This window comes from Arabidopsis thaliana (assembly GCF_000001735.4).
Source record: "Arabidopsis thaliana chromosome 1 sequence".
Taxonomy (NCBI): Eukaryota; Viridiplantae; Streptophyta; class Magnoliopsida; order Brassicales; family Brassicaceae; genus Arabidopsis; species Arabidopsis thaliana.
Window position 1 is genome coordinate 20,208,954 of NC_003070.9, and position 11,019 is coordinate 20,219,972.

An 11,019-nucleotide genomic window follows, 5' to 3' on the forward strand; every position below is an offset into this window, starting at 1 on the left:
ACCTACCATGAATTCGAGTTAAAATAGTAGATTTGGCACTGAAATGTTTTATGTTTTACATTGCAGTCATACTTCAAAGATTTAGTGGTTCTTGTTCTCATCATGTCCGAGAGCATACCTATCTAAATTTTGGTTATTACTTCTCGGTTCGATCCATTTGGTTTTCCCCACAAGGTCCAACCCACGAGCCTAGTGTTGTCTTTAGTGACACATAACAATCCTCGCAGTAAAATATGCTATTGATATCACGACTTGTAAAATATGATAGATATCAAGCCTCTATTAGTAGATGGATCAAATCATACATCATAAGTTCATAACCTACGAAAACAACACTACATTCAAGCCAGATCAATAACTAATAGCCCAATGCAGTAAAAATGGGCCTAAAAGCTTGCTCGTTTTGCGTTTATTTTTGGGTGAGAGAAAAGCCCATAGGATCACGACCGGTCCACAGAAACAACAATAAATCAAGCCAGACCAATAAAAACTACGGTTTGACATTGTTCCCGTTACAGACTAAACCGAAAATAAACACGTTGTGACGAATGGTACGTTAGTTATTACGTGGTTGCGTGGAAAAGAAGAAGTTCCACGTGGTGACTAAAGTTTGCACGTTGCCTCTTGACACTTTTGCTTCTAACGTAACCATTTCTAAATTTTGTTTTGGATTCAATTAATTTCCACGATATTGAACGTTTATATTCAGAAACTCATGTATACATGACTTTTTCAGTTTCCGACCAACAATTTAGGTCTCATTTGAATTGATTTGGACATGAAAATTGTTAGAAAAGTTATTAAATTGATGTATTATTTACCAAACTTTTGTTGCATTCTATCGAAAGTCAATTACAAAAACAGGTGTTGATATTATTGACTTAAGATCGTTTAGAAGTAAGAACAGTATATTGTCGTGATTAGTTTGACGGGTATGATCGAATCGCAAGACTCAAACAGGACCGTCGATTTTATAGGGTAAACGATTCCCACAAGTCACGGAGGCTGAGAGCCTTGAGCGTAGGTGCTGACCTGGCACACAAATGTAAAACTTGGCCACCAATTAAGACACGTGTCTTGTTAAGCTCCGTCCCCTTAGGCCACGTGGCAACTGTTTTTCTTTGGCAGTGATGGTTCTTCTTTGAGAGTTCGTCGGTGTCCTTATCGGAAATGTAAGAATTCGTAAAGAAATAAAAGTTGGCAATTACTATAACTTAGGCTGAAATGTCTGTATTGTCCTTAAGCAATACCATCAAAATTTAATAATTTTGTTAACTAACAAAATTATTGAGAACATTAAAGTGAAAAAACCATTCGACATATTCCAATTTTTTCACATTCTTTGTTAAATTTCTGATTTTCTCCTTCTCTATGACTGTTACACAATTGATCAACGGACGTAAGGGTTTGGAGTATATTGTACATTTTTTTTTCTTAAACGAGAGGAGAAAAAAAAAAGAAGGGATTCCTCATCCGCAAATAGATTCATTGAATCAAAAAAAATCCCAACCAGACAAAAAACATTAGAATCATGCAGTGGATCCCACTTCCGACCATTTGCTGATTTTTCCGTAAATACATTCTAGATATTTTTTTAAAAGAAAACGCAATTTAGATTTTAAATTCTAGATTTTAAATTCTAGAGAAGTAATTCGCGCAAAAACTGTAATCAAAGTTTAAATTCGAAAATTTTGATTAGTTTACGTTGATCGAACAAACTACAAAGTACCAAAAAACAGTTATTTATAGTTTCATAATCACAAATGGATAACGACATTAGTAACAACATTAATAACATCATCTTAGTTTAAGTCAGTAGTAATCTATGGTTAAACAAAAAGGGTAATTAAGTAATTTGCATTGCTCAGTTCGCTTCCATTGCTGGATTTAACGGGCGAATAAGAACACCACCAAGGATAGATTGGTTTATTTCTAGTTTCTTCGGATCTATAAAGTAGAAGAAGAAGAAGAAAAATTCTCAATTTCTCTCTCACAATCTCTTCGTTTTCTGTGATTTTATTTAGATTTTCCCATTTCAATCTCTTGTTAGAAATTGTATATATACCTAGATCGATTGGTTCGTAGATCTGTTTGTTTTTCTAGGGAAAGTTCTTTGATTCTCCAGAAAATTGGACGAAGCTTTGGATTCAAATTCCAGAATTAAAAAAAAACAGAAAAAAAATTCTTTAGGTTTTCATTTTGAATTCTTACCAGAGAGTTTCAATGGTGGTAGCAACGACCATAGCGCTTTACGCGAGTCCAGCGAGCACTGTATGTTCCACAGCTCACCAAATCAACGCTCATATCTCATGTGACCTCGATCTGAACTCTAGATCTTCATCGGCGTCTTCTTCCACGAGTTCGCCGACTATCGGAGGTCTCTCTTTGCTTTTCTCCGGCGCTTCCGTCAAATCATCTTCCTCTTCTTCCTCATCGCATCCATCCGTAGGAGAGGAATTAGCTTCAATACGCCATGATCGTAGCGAGGATCGGACCTTAAGCGGATCCTTCTGTTATTCTCCGAGCAAATTCATTGGTTCTTCATACCTAAAACGAGATCATCAAAGCCCTGTCTCGGTGCTTCACGGTCCAATTTCATCTGGTAACAGTCCTCCGATGAGGATTTCACGCGATCGGAACTTAGATGGTGGATCTGCTCTTCGTGTAGGATCTAGCAGATTGTTCAATGGTTTCGTCAGGAAAGCGATAGGTTCATGTGTTGATTACGATACAGACTCTGTTCTTGTCGATGAGCAGCTACCGTTTACCATGGACGATGGTTTCGAAGGAGAAAGAAGACAACCATATGCTAGGGATTTGCTTAGACGTGCTCAATTGAAACACAAAATCTTCGAAGATGAATCTGTGATCAAAGCATTTTACGAAGCTGAGAAAGCTCATAGGGGACAGGTGTGTGGAAGAAGAAGTAAATCTCAAAAACTTGTCAATAATTTTGGTTTTGATTTTGCTAATTGATGTGTTTGAATCAGATGAGAGCAACTGGTGATCCATACCTGCAACATTGTGTGGAGACTGCAATGTTGTTGGCTGACATTGGAGCTAATTCGACTGTTGTTGTAGCTGGAATTTTACATGATACTTTAGACGATTCGTTTATGAGCTATGATTATATTCTCAGAACTTTTGGATCAGGAGTTGCTGATCTTGTGGAAGGGGTAAGTAAAGAAGTAGCAATGAATGTGTTTCAGCTAAAGACTTGAGGATTTAACTGAATTCTGTCTTCTAAATTGCATTAGGTCTCTAAGCTGAGCCAGTTAAGTAAACTTGCTCGGGAGAACAATACCGCTTGTAAAACCGTAGAAGCAGATCGTTTGCACACTATGTTTCTTGCAATGGCAGACGCCAGAGCTGTTCTTATAAAGTTAGCTGATCGGTTACACAACATGATGACTCTATATGCTTTGCCACCAGTGAAGCGGCAAAGGTTTGCCAAAGAAACTCTAGAGATATTTGCGCCTTTGGCTAATCGTTTGGGAATTTCTAGCTGGAAAGTTAAGCTTGAAAATCTGTGTTTTAAGCATCTCCATCCTGATCAGCACCATGAGATGTCCGATATGCTTGAGGATTCATTCGATGAAGCTATGATTACTTCTGCGATTGAGAAATTGGAGCAAGCGCTTAAGAAAGAAGGCATCTCTTACCATGTTGTCTCTGGACGGCACAAGAGTTTGTATAGTATCTACTGCAAGATGTTGAAGTAAGTTCTCATTTCCTCTCTATTCGAAACTGCTTGTTGGTTTTCTGGTTTCACTAAGATAAAGGAGAGAACCGGGAATACTGACACTTCATTTTATGCCAGGAAAAAGCTAACCATGGATGAAATTCATGATATTCATGGCTTACGTTTGATTGTTGACAATGAGAAAGATTGTTACAAGGCCTTGGGAGTAGTTCACAAGCTATGGTCTGAAGTTCCTGGAAAGCTGAAAGATTACATTTCTCATCCCAAGTTCAACGGGTGGGTTCTGCAAACCGATTGTAGCTTAAGATGATGCAGGCTTCTGCTTTCTCTAATTATCTAACTTTGGGCTTTGTGAATTTTAGGTACCAATCTTTGCATACTGTAGTGATGGGTGATGGAACTATTCCGCTGGAAGTTCAAATACGGACAAAGGAGATGCATTTGCAAGCTGAATTTGGGTTTGCAGCTCACTGGAGATACAAGGAAGGTGACTGCAAACACTCATCGTTTGTGCTTCAAATGGTTGAATGGGCAAGATGGGTTGTGACCTGGCATTTTGAAACCATGAGCAAAGACGGATCGTCGATCTGCTCTTCTGAGCCCTTGTGCAGTTTCCCGTCTCACGCAGAAGACTGTCCGTTTTCATATAAGCCTAGTGGTAACCAAGAAGGACCAGTCTATGTGATTGTAATCGAAAATGAGAAGGTTAGTTATTATATATCTCCTTCAAATTCTGCTCCTTTGAGGATGTTTCTTTGCTTGGAGTTATAATTTGATAAACCCGAAAATGCAGATGACTGTGCAAGAGTTTCCCGAGAATTCTACCGTGTCGGACCTGTTACGCAGAGCAGGACCAGGGAGCTCGAGATGGTCAATGTACAGCATCCCGGCAAAGGAAGAGCTAAGGCCAAGACTTAACCAGACACCTGTAAGTGATCTGAAATGCAAGCTGAAGATGGGAGATGTGGTGGAGCTGACTCCAGCCATACCTGACAAGTCTCTGACTGAATACAGAGAGGAAATTCAGCGGATGTATGATCGAGGGCTTGCGTTTTCACGGCCTCACCGTGCAGCTACTGGTACCATGGTTGGCTGGGGAAGCTAACTGATTCTCTTAATTACCTTTGTTCATGTATATATACTATAGTTGCATATATAGTATAATGCTTCAGAAGATTTGTTGTACCTTCGGTATTGTTGATTCCCACACAACAGTGTATATAAGATATGCCTATATGTTCTAAAAAACTGACTCTGGTCATTAATATTTGATTCTCTTACATTCTAAATCTTCAAACCACACATCTGGATCTGGTCCATAAAAACTGGCTCTGGTCATTAATTTTTGATTGTGTTACATTTCTACTTGTTGATACATAAATATTATAGATTTTTTGGTCTATCTACTTATTTGGGTACTTATTTGGGTCGTCTAGAGAGTGGGAAAGAGACCCTTTGAGGAGTTTGGCTTGGAAGGTCTGAGGTTTGTTGTTGCTGCTGTTGTTGTTCTTGAGAGGACTGTCCAGGATCTGTCATTTCTTCATCGTCCTCGGTTTCTTCAGGTTCTGTTGAAACCGACTTCTTCGGTATCACGAGCTGATAATTTGGGCTCAGCAATGTGTCCTGTTCAGGTGGGAGTGGAACACCGGGTCCTGCTATCGATTTTGGCAGAGGTATCTTGTTCCTACTTGCAGCAAGCTCAAGCAGAACCTAAATCAAACATCAAAAACAGAAACTTCAAGATTCAGGAACCAAAAGGCATGGATGTGACAGACAAAAACTTGAGGTTCTCAGTGATACAATTTATGAGGCAAGAGGGTCACACACAGTTCATAAGTCATAAGTAAGAGTGATAATTCCCTAATGATTCACATATACCAAATGACCGATCATATCGCATCTCTTCTCAGACAATGAAGAAGAAGAAACATGGAATCGTCAACAATGCATACCTCTCTTGGAGGAGGCTGTGAGAAGCTGAAATTAACTTTGGATTGAATAGCGAGCTTCACATCATCACAGTCAATGTTGGGTTTGCTAGCATGCTCTGAGTAAACCTGAGCATCTGTCAACACTTCGACCACATACCGGTACCATAACTCCAGAAACTGATGTATCACACGAGGCTCGTAGTCTTCTACACCCATCGACTTAAGCAGAGATTTCACAATCTTAGCATCTCTAGGTACATCTTCTTCACCTTCTCCTGCCATGTTTATCCCTAAACAACTAAAAAAAAAGTAAAGCTACAGAGTCAAATTAAGAACCTTTCTTATACAGAATTGATGTTGCAACAACACAAGTTTCAATCGAATCTCACAAGCAAACATCGTGTAACAGCAACACATTACATAAATCGAATAAATAAGAATTAGAGCTTCACGAATCGGAGATAAGAAAGACAAAGGAGATTCTAACCTAGCTTCATCAATAAGTTCCAAAACACAAGATTATATGCCATAAAGAGGCGATAAATACCTAATGCGAGAGAGAAAGTTTGGTGGAGAGCTAGTGGCAGAAACACGACGGAGAGATTGATGAACGGCGGCGAGGAATCGGGAAATACTAATCTCTGCCACTCTAGATCTGATATTTATGGTTTTGGTTTGTAAATCTGCTGTAACGTTGAGGGTGTAAATGTAATTTAACTAAAACGCTATTTATTACTAGTATTTTGTATTTCACTCGTGCATAGGCCCATTAAAGACCCAAATTAGAACGACGGTCGAATGTATAATATTAAATACCGATAATAGCCTCATTTCTCTTCCGTTTACTTGTCCGTGTGACCGTGTCTACGACGTTGAAATCGAAATTACCACAATGTCCTCGCCGGAGCGTGCTCTCTTGAATCTATTGACGGACATCGCTCTCTCCTTCGACGGCGCAATCCTCGGACTGACTTTAGCTGTTAGCGCCGTCGGTTCTGCTCTCAAGTATGCTTCTACCAACGCCGCGTTGAAGAAGATCAAAGATGCACCCGAAGTCTCCATTTCCGACCTCCGATCACTGCTTCCGGCTTCTGAAGACAAATCAGAGACTAACGATAACAGGAAGAGCAATGATCAGCGAATCGTTGTGGTTCGCGGAGTCGTCAAACCGAAAATTTCCGGTGATGAGGGTTACAAGAACAACAACGTGTTAATCTCTCCGGAGACTGGAGATAAAGCTCTTATCATTCAGAGAACGCAAACTGTACGTTGCTCTAAACCCTAAGTGTTTATGTTTCCCTCAAATTGCAATTGACATTGACCTAATTTTGCTTTGTGTTCTTATCAAAGGCTTAGGTTAAAGAGTTTGGATGATTTCTTCATGATTAGGTGTTCATTGTGATTGATTAAGTTAGGATTATGTAAGTTGGTACTGGTGTGATCTCAGAAGGGAAATGTATGTTTCTAATGTCATCATTTTGTTGTTGACAGTATGTGTATAGTGGATGGAAGAGATTGTTTCAGTCCACTGGTCACCGGTTTATGTTGGAGAGATCATTGCGCAAACACGGTGCTGATTTTACGAGAACGGTAAAGTCTCTCTATCAGCTTCAGAGCTTTCAACTTTGGCTCTGTATCCATGATCAAACTTGTTTTGTGTATCCTTTGCTTTGTGCAGGTCCCATTTGTCATTGTTGGAAAGGATCAGCAATCGAACTCTAGTTTTGTCGCTGTTAACATGGATGGCTCAAGGCAACCTCTTCCGCTTACCACTGTGTATAATCGCTTGCAGCCTATTAATTCTTCGTTTCTTCAAGCCTTTTTGTACCCCGATTATCCTGTGAGTATATATATATTCAAAGAAATTTCTGGTTTTGAGGAACTGATGGTTACTTGTTCTTGGCTAACTTTGTAATCCTTTCTCTTCCAAGGTTGGTCTGCTTGATATAGAGAAGATTTTACCACCTGGGAAAGATATAACAGCTGTTGGCATCTACAGTTTTAATAATGGAGTTCCTGAAATCAAATCGTGCCAAGATCTTCCTTATTTCTTGTGAGATTTTATCTGAATATTTTTCGTTCTTATATATCTGCCTGCGTTCTAGCTCAAATTATTACTTCATCTTCTTCTTTATGTTTTCTCAATCTGTTGATCATTTGACAAGATTTAGTCCATTGTTGCAGAAAGGCTCTATTTGCTGTTCATATATAAATCTTTATGAATAATCTTTGCAGATCAGAGATGACCAAGGACAAGATGATTGAGGACCTTATGGAACAGACCAACTTTATATTCTTGGGCAGCGTTATCTTGGGCATTGTGTCTGTTGGCATCCTTAGCTATGCTGCTGTCAGGTACTGGAGTTGTGAGAGATCAGATTTGGTTTTAGATTTGGGCAATGTTTCGATTTGAAATCTGTTTAACTGTCTTATCTTCAGGACCTGGAATAAATGGAAACAATGGAACCATCAGAGAGAACTGCCACAGAGACCGAACGATTCTGTGGTCGATGATGAACCCGAAGATGCAGATGAAATCCCAGATGGAGAATTGTGTGTGATCTGCGTGTCAAGAAGGAGAGTACCTGCGTTTATTCCCTGTGGACATGTAGTATGTTGCAGGCGATGTGCTTCAACCGTGGAACGAGAGTTAAACCCTAAGTGTCCAGTTTGTCTTCAGAGCATTAGGGGATCTATGCGTGTATATTACTCTTAGTGACCCTGAATCTTCTCTCATTGTATGTAATAGGGTAATGCAATTTGTACTCTCAGAGAATCGGAAGTTAACAAAATAGTTTGACAATGATTTGAAAGTTCGTCAAGTCACTCAATATAGAGTGAGAGATTGTAGAGGATATGAAAGCAAAGTTTTTAAAAGGAAGAAATTTTGTAACCGATAACATAAGTAGCCAAGGATGACTTCCCGTCATGTATCATCACCAGTCTCCGGAGTTTAGCCTGAGTTCTCTCGGAGCAAGGTCTTCTCATGTGCCTCAAGTCCCTGACATGAGAGCTGAGGCATGGTGTGTTGACGGATAACCTGAGAATCTGAACTGCGGGTTTTGGAACATGTTGATACAGTTTGAATTGGAGCTCGGTGAGATCGAACTAGACCCGATTCCGCTTCCACCACCGTGAGGGCTCATAGAGAAATTTTGTCCATTTGCCATTTGAGAAGAACACAGTGAGTTTGATGATTCTTGAAGCTTCTTTGTATTGAGGAAACGTCCACCGGAGCCTCTAGCTCTCTTTAAAGCATGAAGATGGCGAGACTCATGAAGGTACGGCTACAGAAAAAGAAAACAAAACTTTATTACATCAAATCATCAAGATCTTCTGAGTTAGTTTTCCCTCTTTCTCTTTGGTGTTTTAGGCAAAATGGAAAGTGAAAACAGTCATACTTTACGGCATTTGATGAGTTTGTTCTGAGCTTCGAGTTTAGCACGGTGCTTCCTGCGACGGAGAATCGCATGATACTGTTTCGCATTGACAAATATTGGTTCATTCTCTTGAATGTGATGAGGCAATGGCACTCTTGAAGAAACCAAACCCATCATCTCTAAATGTGGCAGCGCCTGCAAAAAGATTTCCCAATCAACCAATCAATGCGCCAGATCGATTCAGAATAGTAAAAGCACAAAAGGCTTCACAGCATATTACCGTTGGTGTTGATGCATATTCAGGAGCCAAGAAACCATTGAAATGTGACGTTTCAGCACATTGAAGAGACCAAGATATTTGACCAGAAGTAGGAGCAGGAAACACAGAGTCTTGAGACACCATCGACGAGGTAGTAATTGACTTAGTATAATTTTCAATAGGCTTTCCCAAGTTTTCGATGTAACCTGAGAGATTGTTATTAACAATGCTGCATCCATAACGCTTATATTCTCCAAAGCTTGCAACTTCACCGCCGCCTGATTCTTCTTCAGTAGATTGTGATGAGGTTGAATCTTGATTTTGCAGCTGCAAACCCGAATGTTTCATCGCGGGTAATTGTGTTGTAGACATTATCATATCCTTAGTCAAGCTGAAAGATTCAGATCCTTGAATATTTGAATTTGTTGTAGGCATTGAGTTTCCCCAAGATGAATCTTCTTTCCTTTGAAACACTTGCATTGTCTTCAAATCTTTACTTCAATAAACTAAATGTCCAAACCAACAAGTCCAGTCATAAATCATATGATATTATTCATGATCCACATAATCAACAAATACAAGAGAGAAATGATACCAAAAGATTATAAAAGCAATCCTAAAACACAGATTCCAGGTTCAATGACACAGTAAGATTGTTTCATGATCTAAAGGGTTCCAAAAGATTCAAACTTTGAACATGGCTAGAACTTACACAACATGCAAACAAAAACTAAAATCGACAGATTAAATTTCTGAGTTTGAACAGATAAAAAAACTCATCAAATCTCATTGAACTTAATGATCCAAGAAAACAGAGAAACCAACCAAAAGATTTTTTTCTCTCATAACTCAAAAATTATTATTTTTAATTATATCATCATAAGTAGAAACTGAGCAACCAAATCATAACATCACTACCAAATAAATTAAGCGAACAAGAAGAGAGAGAGAGAGAGAGAGACCTTTGGTGCTTTGGATTTGGTAAGAAGAGATGGAGAGAAAAAGAAGTTAAGTAATAAGCTTGAGATTATGATGATGATGATGATGATGAATGATGATGATGATGCATGTCTCCTTCCTCAGAACATGGTTGTTTCTTTCTCTTCACTATCTTTCTCTCTCTTCCTCTGTCTCTGCAAATTGGGTATTGGCTATGGCTTAAAAGACTAATCTTGACTCCTTTTCTCTTTTTTTTTTTTTAATTATGGTTTTCTTCTCTCAACAAATGCATATTTATTCACACACAATTTATTAAATATTTTAAAATATTATTTTGTTTCCATTTCTGAATTTATTTGCAGAGTTTGACATTTCTATTTGTGGTATTTTTTCTTATCTTTGTTTATATTGTTTATGTTTCAAAAATTAAGTATATCGAATCAAATCGTGTCACGTAGTGCTTTTATAATTTTCAAATCAGGTTTAGTTTTATTACAAAACAAAATAGAAATATGTAGGCAACAATAAATAATAGAAAAATCTAGTAAAAGATAGATATAAATTTAGAAGTGTGACGCGTGTATAATCTAGACAAGGCTAGAAATATATCTAAATATATAAATGATAGTATTAAAATGTTAGGAAGGAAAATAGAAGACAAGAAAAACCAAAGTAAAAATGTTTATGGTAAATATTTCCATTTATTTCAAAGATGTTTAACACCTTTATTTTTATGTTCATATCAGTGATGTTTTATCAATTTATATGCGATTCTATTCAGCATATATATTACAAGGTTCAAAGATT

General features: G+C 38.3%; 4 protein-coding genes and 1 long non-coding RNA gene across 6 annotated transcripts; 3 read left to right on the forward strand and 2 right to left on the reverse strand.

The window, feature by feature from the left end:
• Nucleotides 1-1,818: 1,818 nt before the first annotated feature.
• Nucleotides 1,819-4,989, forward strand: RSH3 (RELA/SPOT homolog 3). Its single transcript, NM_104291.8, has 6 exons — nt 1,819-2,910; nt 2,991-3,176; nt 3,258-3,718; nt 3,821-3,979; nt 4,066-4,408; nt 4,497-4,989. Exons 1-6 carry the CDS (start codon nt 2,224-2,226, stop codon nt 4,806-4,808), a joined length of 2,148 nt encoding a protein of 715 aa, NP_564652.2. The 5' UTR covers nt 1,819-2,223; the 3' UTR covers nt 4,809-4,989.
• On the reverse strand, nt 4,946-6,312 carry TAFII21 (TATA binding protein associated factor 21kDa subunit). Its single transcript, NM_104292.4, has 3 exons — nt 6,182-6,312; nt 5,656-5,932; nt 4,946-5,413 (listed from the first exon to the last, which is right to left on the reverse strand). Exons 2-3 carry the CDS (start codon nt 5,914-5,916, stop codon nt 5,123-5,125), a joined length of 552 nt encoding a protein of 183 aa, NP_175816.1. The 5' UTR covers nt 5,917-5,932; nt 6,182-6,312; the 3' UTR covers nt 4,946-5,122.
• A 129-nt stretch (nt 6,313-6,441) lies between these two features.
• On the forward strand, nt 6,442-8,536 carry SPL2 (E3 Ubiquitin ligase family protein; the record flags this gene model as incomplete). 2 transcript variants are annotated; one of them, NM_104293.4, is made up of 6 exons in its annotated part: nt 6,479-6,898; nt 7,126-7,224; nt 7,313-7,474; nt 7,566-7,687; nt 7,870-7,989; nt 8,074-8,536. In NM_104293.4, exons 1-6 carry the CDS (start codon nt 6,527-6,529, stop codon nt 8,348-8,350), a joined length of 1,152 nt encoding a protein of 383 aa, NP_564653.1. In that variant the 5' UTR covers nt 6,479-6,526. The 2 variants fall into 2 exon arrangements, with proteins under 2 accessions (NP_001320570.1, NP_564653.1); NM_001333632.1 differs by lacking the exon at nt 8,074-8,536 and having other exon boundaries at nt 6,442-6,898; nt 7,870-8,047.
• NF-YA5 (nuclear factor Y, subunit A5) lies at nt 8,383-10,499 on the reverse strand. Its single transcript, NM_104294.3, has 4 exons — nt 10,236-10,499; nt 9,295-9,779; nt 9,036-9,209; nt 8,383-8,921 (listed from the first exon to the last, which is right to left on the reverse strand). Exons 2-4 carry the CDS (start codon nt 9,751-9,753, stop codon nt 8,628-8,630), a joined length of 927 nt encoding a protein of 308 aa, NP_175818.1. The 5' UTR covers nt 9,754-9,779; nt 10,236-10,499; the 3' UTR covers nt 8,383-8,627.
• AT1G07943 lies at nt 8,779-9,268 on the forward strand. Its single transcript, NR_139340.1, has 2 exons — nt 8,779-8,915; nt 9,008-9,268. It is a non-coding gene; the product is annotated as an other RNA (long non-coding RNA).
• Nucleotides 10,500-11,019: the final 520 nt, after the last annotated feature.